This window comes from Plectropomus leopardus, chromosome 3, assembly GCF_008729295.1.
Source record: "Plectropomus leopardus isolate mb chromosome 3, YSFRI_Pleo_2.0, whole genome shotgun sequence".
In the NCBI taxonomy this organism is placed as follows: Eukaryota; Metazoa; Chordata; class Actinopteri; order Perciformes; family Serranidae; genus Plectropomus; species Plectropomus leopardus.
This window is the reverse complement of record NC_056465.1, coordinates 24725503-24748283: the sequence shown is the minus strand read 5'-3', so window position 1 is coordinate 24748283 and position 22781 is coordinate 24725503. Positions and strand designations below refer to the sequence as shown.

Below are 22781 nucleotides of genomic sequence, written 5' to 3'. Positions count from 1 at the left end.
ATATAAGCCTGTATGAAAGGATATAGATGCACGGCCCATACACCTCTGCAATATACAAATAAACATACTGTAAACAACACACACACACAGGGAATTTCTGACTGACACAAAATCTGTGTCTCACAGTTGGGGTTGTAGTTTTACAAACAACTGAATCCCCTTCTCTCTCTCTGTCACTTTCTCTGTCTCTCTCTGGCTATATTATACACTAAGCTATTAGTCATATTCACACTGTGCCAGCTCACCAGCTTGCATTGACAGACTGCATACGGCTTCAAACTCATGTCGTCCGCAATGCAATCAGACACACAGTAGCCAGAGTAGCAAAGCCGGCTGTACAGTATGCATGCATGCAAAACCATACTCTCATAAACAACCATTGATAGATCTCTTTGTTATTACAGATCTCATTAATGCTAGTGTCTGAGAGCTGCAAGAGCATGAGCATGTTGTGGAGGAAAACGCAGTTTCTCATATTTTCTAGACCATCGCAGACAGTGCTTGACTTGGGAGGGTCCAAGAACAGTGCAATGTCATATGCTGTAAAGCTCTCTGAGGCAAATTGTGATTTGTGATAGTGGGCTTTATAAATAAAATTGACTTGACTTGACTTGGGCAATACAGAAACATCTGATTTTTGCCCACATTAAAAGTCATACCTTTTGCATATCTCTATGCCCTGGTGAATGAAGGTACAGTGCACAATCTGAAATCTAACATCCAAGCCAGAGTGTCCTTGTTGGAAATTGACTCATAATGCCAGAAGGAGAAAAACTGATTCTCAAGTGAGAAATTCTTTAAATTCAACTGTTGCTTCCCCTATTGCTAACCTCAGTTACTCGCTACAGTGCAAATTAGACCAAGGACACAGGCAGTAATATCTGTGATAACACTGAGCCTCCCCTCCTCATGGTCACCCACAATGTTTCTAAATGACATTTAACTTTTCTTTACTGTTATAAACATGTCCCACATATTATGGCCTTGCCTGCAGTGGCAGTCAGTATTAAAATACGTCTTCCTGAGACCAATAAATGATATGTTTTCAACTGGTCTTAAAAGCCTACTTGGTATTATGTATATATGTATATATAGTGGACTAAAACAGAGCTGCAACTATTAGTCGATTAATCAAGAAGTTAATCTACAGAAAATGAACTATTTTGATAATCAAAGAACTGTTTCAATAATATTTCAAGCAAAAAGCAAAACATTTTCTGTTCTCATACTTCTTAAATGTGATAATTTGATGCTTTTTTTGTCAAGCATAGTAACCTGAATAGCTTTGGATGTTTGGACCGTTGGTTGGAAAAAACAACCACCATTTGAAGATGTCACATTGGGTTCTGGGATAGGGCATGTTTCACTATTTTCTGATATTTTATGGACAAAATGATTAATTGAGCAAATAATGGGTGCATTTTTTGATGATGAAAATAATCGTTAGTTGCCCTAGACTAAAACATCAGAAGTCTATGAGTCCTCAGCCATGCTTGCGGCACTGTAAAACCCCTTTCCCACTGGATATAAGTTCCACTTACATCTGGCTTTTGTATTTATTAGGAAAGGTTATAATTGGTATTCACTTCCAAGACTAATGACTCTGCATCTGAAGTGATGGAATATGAAACCCGGGTAGAAGTGCTAAATTAAGCCCCTTTGCTGGAGCAATGCAATGACGTCCATCTCCATCCAAGTGCTGCTCGAACATTAACAGAAGTAAGAAGGCATTCTCCTGTCCTGCACAGCTCTGGTCTACTGGCAATTTGAAAGGAGTCTATCACCAATTTTAATGGGTCTCCAGCAAAAACCCACATACATGTGCTAATTTTGGCAGAAAAGAGGAACTACAATGCTTTAGGGTTAATGCTAGACATCAGTATGCAAACATCCTCACAAAGACCATGCTAGAGGAAAAGTAAGGAGAGCATCAAATCCATTAGTATACAATGTGTTTTCATATCGTGTGGGAACCATGAATATCTGTACAAAATCTTGTAGAACTGAAAATATTTGACAGGATAGGTGAAAGCTTTGATATAGGAGTGGCAGTCACTGGTAAAACCAAAGTTGGAATTCATCCTTTTGGGACCATAGATATCTGTGAAAATTAACATGACAATGCATCCGATAGTTGTTGAAATATTTCAGTCTTAACTACTGTTGTCAATCAACAGATTCACAGACTGACACTGCCATCCTAGGCAGCAGGCCACTAGTTTAGGCCACTAAAAAGCTTTTATCTACATCATATTTCCAACTATAAATGAATTTTGATTCAAATGATTTCATCATTTGAAAAAATATTTACTTGAACATATGCTCCTCATGAATTTATGCATGAACTTTTACACAGAAATAGATTTCACATGGGATGTGCAGCAGTCATACATACAGATGGATAAAAAGCCACATGCTGTGCAGCTGCTCCCTCAGAGTACTAGCACCTTATTTGTCCCAATTCAAGGACTGGTCACAGAACACAGTAGCATATGCAGCCAATATCATATACACATACATACACACACACACACACACACACACACACACACACATAAAAGCCAATACGGTGTGTGCAGCTACTCAGAGCTCCTCTGCCAGAGTGACAAAGCCATTACAGTAAAAGGCTAGCTCCCTGGGAATTTAATCACACGTTTTCTCTCTCATCTCATCTTTCTCTCTTTCTCTTTCTGTGTTTTTCCTTCTCTCAACGTATTTTCTATCATTCCTAAAGGGTTATATCACACTCTATTCCTGCACGCTCTCTCTCTCTCTGCCTCATTATTCACAAATGAGCTCTGTTACACATGTATGCACAGGCATACGCACACAGGCATACGCACACAGTATGAAAGGGAATGAGAGCGAGAGACATCAAAGCTGCACAGACACACACACACATACACAAATACACACACATACACAAATAGACACAGAGCACAGATGCTACAACATGTGCAGAGAGGGACTGCATACACCAATGGTCAGAGAGAGTGTAAACAACACATACTATAAACACACACACCTGCACACAAAGTCATTTGACCTCTCCAAAGCCTGATCTAGTTGACCCACATATGCAGGCTCATTCTAATCCAGCACTTTAAATGAAACCAGTTAAAAAAAACCCTAAAAAACTCAAACCACAACTGTGGGATTATCGACTGACTGGGAGGTGGGAATGACAGAAAGAAATATGAGGCAGAGGGGATGGAAAGAGTAAGATTGAGAAAGAAAAAAGAAGAAAGAGAGAGAAGCCCAATCCTATTACGAACCAAAGCGGTGAGTTGAAAATAAAGGCATCTCTCGCTCTTTCCCTCTCTCTTCCTCATTCTCTCTCCTCCACCCCTCCCAGATGAAACGAGGATTCAGGTCACAACTTCAGCCAAATATACCAACGCATGCACGCTCACACATGTGCACAAACACATGCATAAAAAGGCTAGACAGCTCGGGCTAATTAGGCGGGAGGATAAGCGCATGCAGACACACTTTTTTATACAAGACAAACAGATAAACATTCTCTCATGTGATCTCCATCTCTTTCTTTTGCTCTGCCTTAATCTTCTTGTTTTATTCATTTTCTCAATTTATTTCTTCACTCTGTTCATCGTCTTTCATTTTTCCCTCCAATTTTCTTTCACTTTCAGCTCGATTTGCAGTTTTTTCCTATTGTATGACTGCTAAAAATGTCAACATGGCTTGCAATATTACATGAACTATCGCATAAAAGAGAGTGCGAAAGAAAAGACTAGGCTACTCGCTTTTTTCTGTCACACAAAAACCCTCCCACACCCTCGGCCTCATATGTGTGGTGGTGAAATGAAAGGAGGGAGCAGGAAGGAAGGACAGCCAGCTGCTTCATCTGTCCTCAGGAGTCCACAGGGGAAACAGTCTGGCTGCCGAGCATCCTGACTATCAAACACAGCTTCCTATAATATCCTGCCTGGTCTGTGAACCACATCATCTCTCTATCTAGCGTTCTGATACAGTATGTTAAGTCTACATGCTAACACTGGTTCTTATAATATCCTGTCTGTTGGGTGTGAACCTGACATTCACATGGCAGTCTAACAAGAATATAAGTTATTGCTGAAATGTGAACACAACTCCAATGATATCCTTAATTATCATTAATTTCTGTGACTCGTGGTGGAAGTCAGGACCTGAAGTGTGACACGGTGACTGTAGAGCTGCTGGTTTAAGTAAGACACCTGGCGACCAAGCACTTTACTAAATATGTATTATTTAAGTGCTATGTTGGTGTTTGATGTTTGGCTTACTAAGTTCCCAGCTGGACATTTTTAAGGCTTTTAACTCAAACTGTTATTATCCTAAATGGCTTAAAATTAGTAACCAACTAGAGGTTAACTATCAGCTCAAGGACACAATGACATTTTTCAGGAATGGGATGTTCTTTCTTACTTCAGGGTCACCATTTGGACTGTTGGCCTGATTTTTTCTTCGCTTTAAAAAAAAATACACTGCTGTCATATTCCAGTCACCTGTTTATTTAAGAGGGTGGTTAAGACTATTCTTTGGTATTTCTATTTTATTTCATAGTGAGGAAGAGAGGAAACACAGGGGAGAAAGAGGGGAACCTGAACCCAGGATACTGCAGTAAGGACTCAGCTTTAAAGGGACACTTCACCCCAAAATCAAAACACATATTTTCCCTCTTACCTGTAGTGCTATTTATCAGTCTGAATTGTTTCGCTGTGAGTTGCAGAGTGTCAAGATTCACTCGGCTTGTGGTGCTAAGTCACCACACCTTGTATTGCACAGTTTCATGTAGGAATAATCTAATGAAATTCACCCACCTAACAAATCACAGCACAGAAGGAAATGTGCATCTACTCATGGACGAGAGGCTCGTTCTCATGACAGCATGAGATATAAACATTAACAGAGTCCTGCTCAGCTGAGCTGTAACTTTAGGGCGCTCAGTGGTGCTAGGTGAGTGAGCAGTTGATGCCGCTTCCCTCTATGTGGTGATACCGTTGGTCTGTGGATTATCTTGAGTAACCAGGTCATGGTTTCTGAGACACTGATGTTGACTTGTTTGTTTTGTTTTTTTGACATTTTGAAGACCACAAGCTGAGTGACATGTAGTAATTTCAGAGGAGACAGAAATCTCTATGGCCAATATCTCCAACGATCTGCAACTCACACCAAAACAATATAGACTGATAAAAAGGTATGGCTGGGTGAACTGTCCTTTAAACTGGTACACACTCTACCCGGTGAGCTAAAGGGGGGCTCCATACCATGTTTGTTTAATTGTTTTATAAATATGTGTTCTAGCCACCCAGAAGGCTAGTATTGTATAGTATGAACTATTATAAAAGCTCAAATGTGACCCAGCTTTCAACTACACCGGCCCCTCAAGGTTTTTGCTGCCTAATCTCTAATTATGCACCCTCACTGCCCAGTATCCCTGTTGTCTAGCATGCTGCCATACCAGGCAACAAGAAATGTGCAAAAAAATCCATTTTTCCAGCAGCTTAGCATGAAGAATTTTTCATGCAAGCCTAAATTGGTGCAAGAGCTCAAAGTGTCACCTAATGTCAAGAGAAAAAACTTGTTTAGATTTTAACCTTTGAATCTGCAGTATTTCAATCAGCAACCATGCAGGCTTGACTCAGACAGGCTGTTACTTGGGATATCGATTTCTAAATAAATCCAGGAGACATTTTTATACACATAAAAGGAGTAATCATTGTACATGCATAATGATGATGAATTTACAACACTGAGTCATCCGAACTGGAGCCAAAAACAGGATTTTCCTGTTTCCAGTGATATGAGTGTGCAGACACTGCTGAGGAGGAAAATAAATTAATGATGCAACATTAGCCAAAGTCAAGTGTTTTTCATCCTTTCCTGTTCCCTTTCCAGGTAAAAAGAAGGTGCTAATATGTGGTGTGTCTGATAGAAAGTGAGTCATTTTTGTGATGCACTGTCAGATCCCAACCCAGTCGTTTAGAAACACTTACCCATGCTGTTATTGAAATGCTGCCACAGTAGTTTCCCTGCTGGCCCCAGGGGTCTACTGGGGGACACTATCCCAGTAAAGAAATAATGGACCCACTTCTAAAATCACCCATTAACTCTGAAACTGTGAAGATGTACAGTATGTGTGCACGTCAAAATATACATTTCACTGCAAGACAGAGGAAAGAGATATGTTACCATTTACAGCACCAAGGATATTTCATTTTGCAAAGCCAGCAAGTAAAACAGTGTACAAAGTGCAGGGAACATGTTTTCTGACTGAGGTCATTCAGTATCACTGTAAAAGAAACAGGACAGCAAGGTTTTTCTCTTTCCCTGCCATCAGGATACCCTAAAGCCCAGTCCAGTACCCATAAGATAAATGTTGTCATTGTGCTTTTTTGCCAACAATGGATATGTTAAATTTATAGGTTTAATACGATTCATATCAACGTTTCTAAAGTGATGTAGTTCTTTTTTCCAGCGCAGCTCTGCGAGGCAGAGCAATCAGCAAGATGGCTGCCAAGCTGCAGACCACTTATCAAGAGCACCAAACAACAAAACTGGTTGTTTTTAGTGAGACATCGCTGCCATTTCCAGCTGCCATGTGCAACCAAAAGCTGGTGTTTTTTATTGAGACATCAGCTCCATTTCAAGCCAGGTCACCAGAAATTGGTAAAAAATCCAAAACATGCTAGTTTGCTAACCATAACCAAGTAGTCTTTGAGCCTTAACATAACCAAATCCTAACCACAGTGTTACAGAAATAAACAGAAACACATAACGTGTGCTGTGCTATGCAGTGTGCTTCTGGGTACATTTTGATCCCCAGACTTTTGCCGTGAAGTGAGCGCCCCTGACTTTCACACTACTCTTTGTTACAAACAGCTGTGTGCATGATGCAGCGGCACAAATGAGGAAGAGTCTGCACCGTAAGGCTTCAATACAACATTATCTTCTCTCTTTTGCTTAGAAGTGGTGATATAAAGCTCATATCAGCTTAATATGACACAGTCTCTGGCTTTTGTTTGATTTCTGGTGCCCATAAAAAAATGTTGTGCATATCCGAACTGCCTTTAGGGCCATCGGTTTGTTAAAATGAATGCCTCTCTCATAATGAACATCCAGCTTGACCCTTTCAAACTTTAAATAACATAAAAACAAATCATCAAATATTCACATTTAACGGCCAAATTTGATTTGACTGACATAATTCTGTGTCAGTACAAGTACAAATGTTACATGTCTGGGTCTAAAGAAAAATACTAGGCCAGATTGGGTAAAAGTAAAAACAGTAAAACAGTAAAACTCTCCTTATGAACAACATTGGCCAGCTGTGTTCAGCTACCATCATAAAGGTAGTGATTTCCATAGCCTGAGTGCGTTGGTATTATAGTAATCAAAAAGTATATGTCCGCTGTGTGCACTTTAGCATACTAGAGATGGACTTGAAAGGGGCAGACAGGTCCAAATTAAGTTCAGTCTAATCAGATCTGGGTCGGGTCACGTTCAAATGCTGCAAGATCTGTGTGTCAATATGTCTAATAAATAATTGGATCTAATTGGATCATGGTGTATTCCAAGTACCACAGGGTAATAGTGGGTTTTGGGGTATATTTAAATCAACCACATTTTGGACCAGGTACACAGGTCTATGCAGAGTGGGTCTAACTGTCCTCGGGTCTTTTTTCTCCCTCAGGATTACATTAATGCATCTCAATATCTAGTAGTTTACGATCATTTTGGGCCGGTGAAGATTTCTACCTAAAATGTGCCAAACAAATGCATGTTTAGTGCTGCTGTGGTGTCATTTTGCTACCACTCAGCAGTTGTGTGCTCTGTGCTTCGCTTAATGGCCCTTTGAAGTTGGCCATTCATGGAAGGAAAGGCATATCTCACTTCCTGTCTTCCATATTTTCATATTCTCCCAGGCTACACTCTGGTCACAAGCTTTGGGGGCCGCCTCCGCCTCTTGCTTGACTCAAGTCGAACAAAGCCTCTATTCTTCCTCACCTCCTGCCATCATCCTGTTATCCTGCTGCTCTGATCAGCTGTCAATACACAACTAGCTTCAATCCATTCACCACACACCTTACAACAACACATACAGCACATCCTCGTGTCTATATGCTGTCCTTGGCCAGCTGCTGTGCAGCCCACAGTGTATGACTGAATTACAAAGTCACTGAATATACATGTTGAGCGTTGGCACATAGCGGGGTATACGGGCAATCCAGGCCCCAGAAGTGCTATATCAATGAATATATAACAACCACGGAGAGCGATGTAAAGTCCTTATAGTCTCCCTCGCTCCTCCGGGGGATATAGCTATTCATTGATATAGCAATATATATATATATATATATATATATATATATATATATATATATATATAATATATATATATATATATATATATATATATATATATATATATATATATATATAGACACAAACACATATATACATACATACATATAAACATATATATAGATAACATATAAATATATATATATATATATATATAAATGATGATGATATGATACAATAATGGAAGTGAGATAATGTGAGCACGCATGTGCGTGTTTCAATGTATCCATGCAGCTTAAGAAGACGAGGAGGCGGGTGAGATGTTATCTTTCAGATACGATCATCTGAGAAAGAGGAAGAGAGCACGGGAGAGAAAAAGGAGATCAAGATTGCAAAAGAAAGTGTGTGTGTTTGGGGGGGGGGGGGTGAAAATGGAGTGAGTGCGAAATCCAAAGAGGGAGGTAGAGAGTGAAAAAAAGAGGCTAAAAGGAAGGCTACGAAGGCACGGGATGACTGTTACATCTCAATTAATGCCAGGACATGAGATGGCCCTGCCACTGATAATGACAGAGCGTGCACAAGAGAAAGAGACAGAGAGGGGAGAGAGGCAATAGCAGTGATCTCGACAGGATGTTAGGAGGAAGCTGCAGGGGGGGCAGAAAGAGGAGGAGGAGGAGGAGAGGAAATAAGAGCAGATACTGTTAAATCTATTCATGATTCATTATTTCTCACTGCGGCTCAAAGCTCCCCTCCCTCCCTTGATGTCTCTTTCTATCTCCCTCTTTCTCCTGACTGCCCTCCCCGTTTCCCTCCTTCTCCCTCCATTGCTTTCCTTTTCTTGGCTCTAATTTTCCATCTCTTTTTTTTCCCCCTCATCTGTTCTCTGAGGTCTTTATCTGTCTCTTCTAAGGCTCCATCCTTCCTGTTTACCCTCTCCTCTTTCATCCGTTCAATCAATCTCCATCCCCTCTTTTCCTCTCATCCCTGCTCTCACACTTTTTTCCAACATTAGCTCTCCCTGCCATCTCTCACTTATTTCCTCTATCTCCCTCTCAACTGCCGTATTCTCTCTGCCGTGCTCTCCCCTTTTTTCTCGCAGTATCTTCAAAGTCCTCATTTTCTTTAATTATCTTACACTTACTTTTTTCAAACTATCCCACTCACTTTTCCATCCTCTCTGCCTTTGTAACACCCTCTATTCTACAACCTCTCCTTTTGTGCTTTATCCTCATCCGCTCTCTTTTTCCTCCCAGACTTCTCGTGCTATCTTTTTTCTATCACCGTCTCTTTTTGATGTCCTTTTTTTATAACCAGTTCCTTCATTTTATATTCTATCACGTCTTCTTTCTATTCTATTTCTGTCAATTTCCGCTCCTCTGTTTCCCTTTCTATCTGTGATACTGTAAGTTCTCTTTTACTATCTGCCTCACATTTCTCTCTCGCTGGCTCTCCTACCACCTCTCCTGTTAAACCTTTTTACCAGCGCTCTTGTCTTTCTTTCCAAATCACTTTTTTCACATCTCCCAGTTGCTCAAACATACACTTTTTTCTACCTTTCCTCTCGCTCTTTTATACCCACCCCTCACCCCCCCAGCTCTCTTTTCTCACAGCCTCATTCTTTGCTTCCTGACCCCAGGCCTCTCTCTGTCCATTTATTTCTTTCTTTTTTTGCTCCTTTTCTCCTGACTGTAGCTTTTCGGTCGTCTTCTGTCATCTCCACCACCTTCCCCCCATCCTTTCCTCTCTTCTTCGTCTCTTCCTATTTTCCACACTCTCCCCTCCTTGGCCTCCCTCTGTCATCTTCCCCACCTATCCTCCTCCCCCTCCTCCTCCTCCTCCTCGGTCCATCTCTCAGAGGTGCAGCCAGCGCCTCAGTCCATTTCTTCTTTTTGGCGACAAGAGCTGACAGTCCAGTTCTGCCTGGCTTTGTTGCCAGCCATCCCCCTCTCCCTCCCTCTCTCTCTCTTCACTCTTTCTCTGTTCCTTCCAAAGTCTACTGTCTGAAAATACTTTCTTTTCTTCAAACTAACTTACAGCTTTCTGCACATTTTAGTCATTTAGCTAAACTAAATAGATGGAAAAACTGATATTGTAGCACATTAGAATTTTGGTCATTGTGACCAAAGTGTTTATTTTTTTAATCTGAAACTCCTAATTACATTTTTTCAGAAAAGAAAGAAATAGCATTGATTGAGTGTTTTAGTTGTTTTAAGTACAGTGGAAACCACATATACTGATTGACTGTTCATAGTGTTCATTTTGGGTCACAGCATGACAACACGAACAAAACATTTTGAACTACAGTATGTCTATGTTTTTTTTAAAAGGGAGAAAAAAGGGACTAGAACACACCAGTCTGTTCTCAGTCCAGAGTTGTCAAATACTGCCGCTTTTGCAGTGATTTTGGCGCAAGATCCTGCACCCAAAGCCACCTTTTGTATCCGCATAATACGCCGCTGGACGGCACCAGCTGAGAACAAGGCTGGATAGAATCATTCATGGTATTATACGTGGAAGACAGTCAGACGGCACCTGCCGTGGCAGCATGATACACAGACGGGAGGCGTCACTTGAGAATGTGACCAGACGGAACCTGTTATATCCACATGATACACTGCGAGACGGCGTCAGATTGAAACGCTGCCAGTAATAACACAATGTAAGGAGCATGGCAGTCCCTACAGGGCAGGCGAAAGGGGCAGTAGATGAATAAAACAAACCCCGGACTTTCAAGCAGCAGGCCAGCGTTTGCTTCCTGTCTGAATGTGATGTTGTCTCTTTTGACTAAACCTAGTCATCCCTGCCAGCATGTGTGTTTGTTGACATCCCGGCTTTGGTTGCCATGTGCTTTTGTTATCTAAACATAACCACGTGCAGCTTAATTCCACCATGTGCTTGTGTTGACTTCAGGGTCAATGAAACGGCAACAGCAGACGCAGATGGATACCGACAAATGCAGACAGGGAGGTCCGCTGCAAAGCAGCAATATGTGATGACTTGGGATGAGAACGCGTTGCAGCACACTGATCAGTTTACAGCCTTTACTTGTGCAAACAGACAAATATTTCATCACCACTGTGTCTTGTTACATGTGAAGGATGCAGTACATTCACTTTTAATATTTGGTACTTTTTATATTTGTATTTTGAACTAACTGTAACTTTAAGAGATGTTTGTTTCTTTGCTCCTGATGACATTGTGGTGAATGGGCTGTGTAATTGACAATGGCAACTCCCATTTATGGATTTTCCAAAACATTTAAAATCTTGTCCAACCAATGATCCAATGTGAACTGCTCACCTGATGTAGGTTAACTACATATGATTGTGCCTGTTTGTCTTTACTCTCTTTGACTCTGATGAAGACATAGTGGTGTTGAAACGTTAATTTGTGTGCACAATTAAAGGCTGTAAATTAATCAGTGTGCTGAAGTCCACTTTCTCCTCCCTTGGACAGTCTTTGTCCTTGAGCGGAGAAGCACCTGTTTTGGCCGCACCCTGTCAGAAGATGCGTAGGGAACCCTGTTTCAACAAAACTCTGTATGCTTTATACATTACTCTCATGATACATTATCCTGGGGTAACCTGTCTTCTTCCAGCTGGCTACCTGAGGCTGTTGCTGCATGCACTGAGATCATGAGGGGAAAGAGAAAGTCATTTTATCTCAATGAAAAACATCTCCTCAAAGCTTATGACAAACTGCCAAAAACAAGCTAAAGAAATGCCACAGTAAAACTTGGTGATCCTCAGACAACCTTGAGTAGTCTACTGCTACAACAACAAACACTTAAAACAGCTGCACATATTTTGAAACAGTCAATACAATTTGTTAAATAGCAAAGCTGTCTGTTTTAATAGTTAGTTGTCATATAACAAATATACAGCTGTTAATTATACCTGAAAAAAAGAAAAGGAATTATTTATAATAATCATCAAGTCTGTCTGGGTTGAACTGATCACTACAAGCGGTTTCAACTGTATTATTGTCTAAATCTGTCTAAAAAAAAAAAAAAGTGCCATTTCATACAGGTCTTCAGGTACAAACCTATTTTTTACCTACTATTTTCACAAAAATCTAATTAAAATAAAAACTTACAAAATACAGCAGCACTTTGATTTTCCACTATCTTAAAATACTGTAAGATTCATTTATGATCCTAAGGGTATCTGTATTGTGGTTCAACTTCAGCGTGAAAAGATTTGTAAGGCGATACTTTAAGAGTAGTTTTACAATCCTCTGTCCACTTTGGTCTCTTTATTCTTCAGGCGGCTCGTCTCTATTATGGCTCTGTCAATAGTTGTGTCTGCTGTGGGGTTTAGGAATCAATCTCTCCAATCCATCAGTCAGTTTTATCATGCACGTTTTCCTACTAGCACAACAATTCCAACATAAAGTCTCACTTAAGGCTTCCTGCTTTCAAATGCGGTTCATGTCTTCAGTCCATGACATCAGGACTGAGTTTGACTTTTGGAAGAATGTAGAATAAATCATGAGAAGCTGAGGGGACACTTTAACAATTTTAGTTCCAAACACAAGATTATAAGCCTAATACAAGGCTGAAATAAAGAACATGAAGGTAATCTGAAACAATAAGGGATACACTGATAACTTCCTGAAACAGATATCTGCATATCTTGTTCTCATTCAAATTAAATATCCCCTCACATCAAGATGTGACAAGCTACATTACATTATCTTTTCCAGATATAACGGTTAGTATTTAATATCATTCATGCAAAGTACAGCAGTTACACGTGTTATTTGTTCTCTTGTACATATTGAATAATCCAACCTATACCTACAGATGCCTCCTCAAATATCCCAGCTAGCTCCTTGCTCTAAAAACATTACAATTCAATGTTTTAGTGAAGTTTTTAGCAATAAGTTTCCTTTCCTAAAATGTTCTTAAAGTTATGGTATCATTCTCTATAAACATCATAAAAATGTTAATTTTTTCTTTATTAATTTTTTTGGTTAAAATGTCACATTACAGGAGCATTTCATAAAAAACATGTTCTGTAATCTCAGGCCTAAATAACACCCTGACATTATATTCTGAATGCTGCTTTGAGAATGTTCTTGTTTTGTTCTTATAAAACATTGTGGAAATGTTTAGAGGTGATCTGTCGCCTTTAAACATCACCAAAACATCCTCAAAATGTTGTAGTTAAAATGTTAGGTCTAGGAACATTATTTGAAATGACTAACATCCTTAAAAGGTTCTTTGAACATTAGATTAAAATGTTTTCTTTAAAACATTAGTACAACTTTTAGGTAACTTTAGCCAATGTTGTGGGAATGTTCCCCGCGAGCTGGGATTATAATCACAATTGTTTGCTTTTCTAGTAAATTTGCCAAAGAATTTGATCAGGATTTTAAGATGATTTTAGATTTTGAATCCTAAACACTTGTAATGTAAAACAATGACTCAGGATGTTACAATCCTAGAAAGCTGACATGAAACTGAAAAGACATCACCATAAACAAACAATATAGATTTGGATTTCATGTATTTGATGCAAATAGGGCTGCAACTAAAGATTATGTCATTGAAGATTAATCTGACAATTACTTTCTCAATTCATTGATTAGTTATTTGGTCTATAAAATGTTAGAAAATCGGGAAAAATGTCAACAAAGCCCAAGAGGACTTCTTCAGGTGTCTTGTTTTGTCCACAAACCAAAGATATTAAGTTTATTGTCAGAGCGGAGAAAAGAAACCAGAAAATTTTCACATTTAAGACACTGGGATCAGATAATTTTGCCTTTTTTTCCTCAAAAAAATCTTCTCAAACTGATCAATGGATTGCCAAATGAGTTGGCGATAAATTTAATAGCTGAAAGTGATTCAGTTAATCGTTGCAGCATTAGATGCAGATCAATTAAAATACTCTTTCATTGGCTCTTAAACTCATCTTGCATCATCCCTAACTTCAGCCACTAAACGCAGCATCAGCCAGTGCTGCAGTCTGGAGTAAGTATGCACACTGTTCCGCAAGTATTTGGACAGAAACCTACTGTTTGATGTCTGTGTGCTATAATTACCTTGATCGTGAAATGACACAATGATTATGAGGTTAAAGTGCAGAATATGGAGGCTTTCATTTGAGGGCGTTTTGGGAGATTGCTTTAAACAATGAGCTGCTTTCTAAATGTATTATGCCGAGCATGCTGGGAGTTCATTGTAAAAAAAAAAAAAAAAGTATACAAAAAAAAAAAAAAAATCCCCTCCCATCTTTCATGACAGCCTGAGTCCACTGCAGAGTTAGCATGACAGTTAGATAGATTAAGAGAGAGGGGGAGACACAGGCAGTCACCTTAAAGGAAGATGCCATTCAGCTGGATAATGATTCTGTCTATCTGCATCGAGGTTTGACGAAGCAGCAGAACAGATCTCACGTCTGCTGTCTGTCTGTTTGTCTGCCTTTTTATCTGTCTGTCTGTCTGTACATTTATCTGCCAGTCTACCTTTCCTGCAGTGTGACCCAGACAGCAAATTAGCAGCAAGTGTGGGGACTGACAAGCAGTCACCGGCTCCTGAGAGCACACACTGCTCATCAGACACATGTCTTTATTCAGGAATACCGGATCTCAGAAACAGAGAGACGATAAATGGAAATGATCCACATTTACAATGACCTTCTTCTATCTACCTGGCATTTCGTCCTTACATTGTTTGGAAGAACTGAGTCCCTATTCTGTCAATAATAGCTAAGCCTTATCGACATCTAGTGTCGGTTAACCTCAAGCCTGTCGCCACCAGTTCTGTAAAACATACATTTAACCATCGCTATGGTTACCATCTGTCCCAGCTAGCTTAATGGTATCATTATTCCCTAATTCACACATCAGCAGCCAACGCTCGTTTTGCTTGATAATAACCAAAAAAGAGACTGTCAACACAAATAAACATCTCTTCACTGGGGACATCATAATTGTGCAGGAAAGCCAGTTTCATGCAACAGTACTTGCGTTTATATTCCATACGGAGGCATGGAAAGGTAAACTTCAGTGTTGTGCAGTGACCCTTTACTAAAACTAATAAAACCAGCCATCCATAGCTCAGTGCTGAAACCACTTGTTGCTCTTGCTGACTCATTATTATTCTACCAAATAAAAGACAGAAAAAAAAACAAAAAAACCTTTTTTTACAAAAACAAAACGTTATTAATTCCTTTGCCCTGTTTTTGGTCCTACAAAGATGAGTCATTCCCCTGCTCATCATCTTTATGCAGGAATTTTCGCTGGAACAGATCCTGCTTTACGCTGCCAACACAGTGTACACCCAGACACCAGAAAAATAGAAACTTGTGTGCTGCGTTAAATGCAAGACAACCACCCTGCATACATTACTTAAGGTCCAGTGTGTTAGATTTAGGGGCATATATTGGCAGAAAGGGAATATAATATGGTAAGTATGTTTTCTTTAGTGAATAATCACCTGAAAATGAGATATGTTGAGTTTTTAATACCTTAGAATGAGCTGTTTCTATCTACATAGTGTAGGAAAATACATTGATTTATATGTGAAACTGCTTTATTCAGTGTTTTTAAGGATTTTTATCACCTGGTCCATTTGTTTTGGAGAGGAAGAGACCTCAGCAGATAACACAGATAAATCCTGACCAAGACTTCAAGCATGGCACACGGGAGAAGTTTCAGCTAGTTGCAGTTTGCATTTCTTACTACTAAATCCAACACAATCTTGTGGTTTCAGTTCAGTGTTCAGTTCATGTTGAAATAACAGTTTTTAGTTGTTTTTGTGTGTTGCCAAAGGCTATGGTGCTTTTTCAAGCTATGCTTTGAATTGAAAGGTTAAACTTTGTCCACCGTATTTATATATATGGAGGTCACTTAGTGTAAATACAAAATATAAATGAGGGCCGGAACAGATAGTAAAAACCACCCACACAAAATGACACACTGGCATACAGTGTTTGTGTGAGTAAAATAACACATTCACCTCATCCCGCCTACTCAAAGAATGCAACATATACACACACACACACACGCACACACACACACACACACACACACACACACACACACACACACACACACACACACACACACACACACACACACACACACACACGGCCTCCAAGTACACCAGCAGTGAGTAGAGACTGAAAAATAAACAAAAAATACTGAGTACAGTCTTTCTTACCTGTTTGTGCATCTCGATGTTGAGACCGTAGGACATTTCGTAGTACTGTGGAGACAAACAGATGACAGAGCTTCGTTAGCATTCTATCCACAGCGCACATTAACATTTAGTTACACAATATCTCCCATTGAACATCTGTTGCTCAGTGTCGCTGCATATGCTGCTGTTTGTCAGTGTGGTTTTAATGAAAGCGAGAGAAGAGAGACTGAAGAGAACATAGAGAGAGAGTGAGTGCATCTGTGTGTGTGTGTGTAGTAACAACAAGTTTGTGTGTCTGTGTATAGATAATGAGGTATTTATGTCTCTGTGTGAGTTATGTGCGATCACTGTCTCAGCAGGTTTTTGTCTATGCAGAGCTGCCAAATGAGCCTGTCTGTGTGAGTGTGTGAGTGTGTGTGTGTGTGTGTGTGTGGCATGTAGTAGTTCCTGTCTCTGTTTTTATGTGAATACATGTGTGTTTTTGCGCCTATGAAGACCTACAGTACGTTTGGTGCCAATCAGAATACAATGATGAGACATGAGATGTGAATGCTTGCTGAATGTGTCTGTACTGTCTCTGTGTGTGTGTCCAGTGTGCCAAATTTTCTTTCCTAAAATGGCAAAGGGATGACACATACAGCGATTGGCTAGTACTCATTGCCTTCATTGGTTTGGTTGGTGGGTTTAGGCATGCAGAGTGAGATTAGGGTAAAAATATCAGAGTAAGCCAATCAGACACAGAGTAAAGCAGAGTAGGGCGGGTCATGCAAAGACAACTGTATGAGTCCACAACTGTAGTAGCACAGACCCCTCCACATCTGGAGGAGGTCTGGCTCACATTGTGATCAGACATCAGCCAGGTGTAAATGCAGTTTGTGCAGACTGGCCACATTCCTAAAGGATATGTTCATATTTATATAAGTCTACAGCACAAAATCCACATCTCATTACAGTGTGACCTGGAGTTATTAGCACAGTAACATACAGCTCAGTCAGTATTGCATTAAATATATGCTGTAAGAAAACAGTCCACAAGTGGAAAGGTCAATTGATTCCACCTCTTCCTGCTCTCTAGTAAGCCTGCCCACAGCTAAAGACAACCCCATGATCAGCAAAACAGAAGTTTATACGGCAGCAACATCGCTTGCCTGACCTGGGACTCAACATGTTGGTTGACAACTCCACAAGCTCTGCCTGCCTATTCTGCTCATTGGCAATCCCAATTTTATTTATATAGCACATTTCATGACACCTAAATTGATTGATTAATCAAAATGTAGCTTCTTTAGATTCTTTTTTATTGTTTATTTTTTAAGATATTTTTTAAGATATAAGGGGAGATTTTAGATTTAAGATTGAATGACATGCAGCAAAGGGCCCCTGGCTGGAATTGAAACCCAGTCACAGGTACAGGAAACAGCCTTAGAGCTGGCACTTGTTCGACCAGGTGAGCTACTGAGCATTGCAATTTCCTTTTCATTTTGTTTCCTTATGTGTTTTCTGTCTTTAAGTACATGTTTTTCTTTTATGCTGCTCCCTGTCTTGGCCAGGTCTTCTTTAAAAAGAGATTCTTAATCTCAGTGGGACTCTCCTGGTTAAATGCAAGTCAAAGACATAAAAGTTGATATAGAAAAATATATCAATGAACAACAATTTCAATAATCAGTCATATAGATAAAATAATTTTACAGTGATCTTTTATGCTTTCCTTTATTTCCTGTCCTCCTATATATAAATATATATATATATATATCGCCTAATGTTTCACATCGGATGTTCATAAAAAACATGGCCAGTTTCAAATAATGTGGTAAACATATGCAAAAGTTATCCGTGTAAACCTCAGGCTTTAGTCTGTTCTGAATACTCCCATAACATTTTTTATACTTCCAATGTCAACTCTTAACAAATTTCTTTATATGTTCATCTGCTACAGGCACATTACTACAAGTGTTTACATTACGTAGCCTACAATGCTACATGTAGCTGCTAACATCAGTCAAAATGCCATCTTGTTTCCCCAATGTTGTTAATTTACCTCAAGTTTTAAATCATATTTCTGCTGGAACATATCCGGCTATGAATATTTTGGTTAAGGAACTTTTATTGGTGGGGTGTCTGGTGGCTCAGTCTGTAGATCAGGCGCTCCATATATGAAGGCAGTGTCCCTGCTGCAGGATCATACCCTCTCTCCCCGTTTCACACTATCGATCTTCTGTCCTATCTAATTAAGGCAGAACTGCCAAAAAAAAACCCAAACTTTTATTGATGATTTTTTCATGGTAACAAATGTTGTTATACTCTGTTACAGTTATTCCCAGAGCAAAAAGATTCCAGGTTCTCAAATGTGAATATTTGCCGTTTTACTTTGTCATGTACCATATTTATAATGAATATATTTGGATTCTGAACAGCTGGCCAGACACAAAAAACAAAACACAATTTGAATAAGTCAATGTGAGCATTAGGAAACTGTCATGACAATTTATTTACCACTTCCTTTCACATTTTTCATACCAGCTCAATAACTGATTGAGAAAATAATCAGCAGACTTATTTATGATGAAAACAATCATCCCAGTAACATTTCAAGATCTGTGTGTTTGTGTGTCGTTGTATGTTTGACACCAGCACACTAAACATACCTGTGTGTGTGTTTGTGTGTGTTTGCTAAATACCTTGTGCTCCACCTCTGCATGTGTGCGTGTGCTTGTTAAATGTGTTGTTCCCGCTCCTCTGTGTGTGTTTCTGTGTGTGTGTACATCAGTAATGTGCTGTAATGGTGTTGGTGGCGAGCTGCGTGCAGACAGCGAGGATCCGTCATGGTGACAAAGGCAGCCTCTGCCGCCGGATGAGCAACGCTCTGACTGATGAGAGCGAGACACGACTCTCTCGCTCTCTTCCTCTCTGGATTCTTGCTCATTTTCACTCTTCTCCCTCTTCATTTATTCCTCACCTCATTCAGTCCCTCCCTCTCATTCTGACTATCTCTATCTTTCGGAGGCCGTCAGTCCCTCTTTCCTATCACCCCTCTCTCCCTCTAGCTATTCCCCTCCTTCTTTTTCTAGCTGTCAGATGTTCTTTCGCTCTCCATTTCAGTCTATCTCTCCATTTCCTGTCTCATTTTACCCACTTGCTATCTTTTTCTGTCTCTCTTCGCATACCTTCCTATCTATCTAAATTCAAATTTGCTTTATTGGCATGAGCATAATTCAGTACAGCACTGCCAGATCACATAAGGTTTAAACTATATTTGTAATAAAAAAGACAGAAAAGAAGTTGCTGCATTAATACACTTTTCAATGCTACACAAATTACATACTATACAATTACACTACTGTACTACATAATATATTATGTCATGATAATGAAGAAAATACCTAATTAGTGCAGATTAATCACTTTAAAAACAATATATGTAATGAGAGACTGATTTACAATTGAATGTTGTGTAGTGGTAAGATCTATATTTTGAAGGAGCAGTGCAGTATCATGTGCTGTTTCGATGGTTCCCCCTGAGGCTATGACATGCTCTGACATATACTGCTGCTTCAGTGGCAGTTCAATGTCAATTTTTCCCCATAGGTATATATTAAATTTTGGTCTAAGAGAGTGAACTAAATTCTTGTTTTTATTTTGTCAGGAGCAAAAATGACACTGTTATAAAACTGCAGAAATGAGCTGGGGTGGATGGATTTATGTATTTCTACACAGTTTCAGACAAAGGTTTGGCTACACAACTATTCTTAGTAGTATTATTTGTAGAACTAAATTCCTGTGGTGACTGCTATGACTGTTTCCAACTTGTGTGATCCAAACATCTCCAATAACTCCACAGCACTGTAAAGTCAAAGATAGCTGTAATCATTTACAAATTTTCCAACATTTTTTTATTTAAAAAAAATATCCGGCATCGATACGGTTTTGAGCACCACAAGCTGATTGCCATTTAGTTCCAATATATTTAAGAAAATGCAGACATCTCTATGGGGGATATCTCCAACACATTTAACAACTCACACAAAATAATATAAACTAATAAAAAAGCACTACAGGTGAGAGGAAAAATATGTATTTTTTGTGGGGGTGAACTGTCCCTTCAACAAAACCATACACAAGCCACCAGCAAACAACTATATAGAACAAATCATGTCTGTAACAGACAAATTTGGTATGTCAATACAGGATTCAGAAATCAGGAAATGTTTTGTGGGTCACATGCAGTAAGCAACAATGCATTTTGTCATGTATTTTGAAGGACTTGTTTGTCTCCATTTAGACTGTAGCAGGAAGTGTTGCTCTGTCTCTGACTTTCTATCTATCATCACTTTGTGGTGTCCCTCTTGTCCTTTCTCTCCTTTGTCACCTTCTTCCTCATGTGCATTCTCGCCCACTCTCTTCTGTCAACACCTTTTCTGTCTCTCTTGCCAATTATCCTTTTCTTTTTTTCCCTCTTTTCTTTCCTAACCCCATTACTCTCTTTCTCTCTCTTTTATCTCCAGTTGTTTTATCTATTTGCTGTATCATTTCTGTCTCTGTCCATTACACTCTGTCTCTTTTCTACTCTCTCATTCTTTCTCCTCTTAGTCATTTCTATCAATCATCTTTCTCATTTATGTTCTCTCTCCATTGCCATTTTCTACTTGGCTCGCTCGCTTTGTATATTTGTCGCTCTCGTCCTTGTCGAGTGCTATATCTATATTTTCCCTTTCTTCTCCTGTGTCAAGTTCACCTCTGCTGTGTCTTTCTTTCTAGTTCTCTCATAGAAGGACTGACACATAAAAAAAATGTTTTCATGCACACAAGATGTATTCAGTGCATAGAATCTCTTTCACATGTAAAAATGCACACATAGTCCACAAGTATACACAAGACACATACATGCTACACACAAACATACTTAAGCCTGCTCTTTGTGTTTCCATGTCTGCCTATCTCCTCCAGCCCTCTCAACATGAAAGATATGTGACATATCTCTTTGTTCTCCCTCCTCCTCTGCCTCTCTCCCTCCATCTCTCATCAGCCTCTCTCGTCACCTCTCCATCATTACACCTCACCTCAGCCCTCCCCGTCTTTTTAACTCAATTCCTGTCTGTCTCTCCTTATTAATTCTCCCCCCATCTCGCCCATCAGCCTCTCCACCTCCCTGCCATTACTCTATGTTTCTCTTTTTCACTCTCTCCTCTCTAACATCCTCTTTTCATTTAGTATCTCACTTTTTTTCTCACTACACCAACAGCTGAGTGCAACAACCATGGCCCTAGGTTTTGAATACAACCTTGCAAGTAACGACACGGCTCACTTCAGCAGCTGTCCTCAGAAAGAGCTCTTCACTCTGGACTAAAGTAAAGCGGCTGACTGTATATAACCGGCACGACATTACGGAAAGGAATGCAATAAAGGTTTGATGAGAACGCTGCTCTGTAAAGGCAGAGGGAAAGCAAATGGTTTTCGGTTTAGCGACAGTAAATGTTAAGGAGCCTTGATGCTGCCAATGAGCATTTCTGAGAGTGAGAGGACTGAATGGAAAGGTGTTGGGTTCACTTAATTAAATGTCTGATTCATGTCAACACATTCTGCGGTCATTTTCCTTAGCAATGTTTCTCTCTGGGTCATAAAAATCCAAGGCAAACTGCAAAAGAAAAGCTACAATCAATGGTGTATTAAATTGTTAAGACATTGCATACAAATGTCTTTACACAGTCTGTCCAGCAGGCAGTGATGGAATGTAACAAAGTATATTTATTGAGGTACGAATTTTGTACTACTTAGTAAGTATTTACTTAAGTATTGCCATATTTGTGAGAAAACTATTGCATTTTTATTTGCATTTATTTACATTTTTTGACAGCTACACACACTTGTGGTGTGCACAGATTAAAAAAATATGAAAAGATTTGAAAATGCAGTACAACAAAACAAAATATATAAAGTGGTTCATTTCAACTCTTTCCCTCCCTTCCCTTAATCAGACAGGTAAATTTAATATTTAATATACAATATTCAAATAATTACTGGTGCATGATACATCATGTATTTTGTATAGTAGCCTGTGTATTCTACATACATTTTTTTAATTCTTTAATTTTTTTTTATTATTATGCTATGAAATGTAATATTTATATTGAAATACATTTTGTACAGCAGAATTGTGGTTGTTATTGTCTATATTGTTGTTTTATCTTGCACCTCTTTGTTAATCAGCACAATTATTTACAAGGCACACCTAATGGCAATCAAGCAAGTGAAAACGATTATAGATTACTTCTTTTTGGCTTTTAACATAAGCTGTTATGTTAAAACGCACAATGTTATTCACACTTGACCGGGC

At 39.3% G+C, this 22781-nt stretch overlaps 1 protein-coding gene across 2 annotated transcripts in view; it reads right to left on the bottom strand.

Annotated features, from left to right (window-relative positions):
• Window positions 1-22781, bottom strand: part of tle2b (TLE family member 2, transcriptional corepressor b) — a 100632-nt gene that overhangs the window by 40646 nt on the left and 37205 nt on the right. For both annotated transcript variants that reach the window (XM_042481359.1, XM_042481365.1), the window contains exon 4: window positions 16472-16516. In XM_042481359.1, the coding sequence (XP_042337293.1) occupies window positions 16472-16516 (45 nt within the window). The remainder of the gene's footprint in view (window positions 1-16471; window positions 16517-22781) is intronic.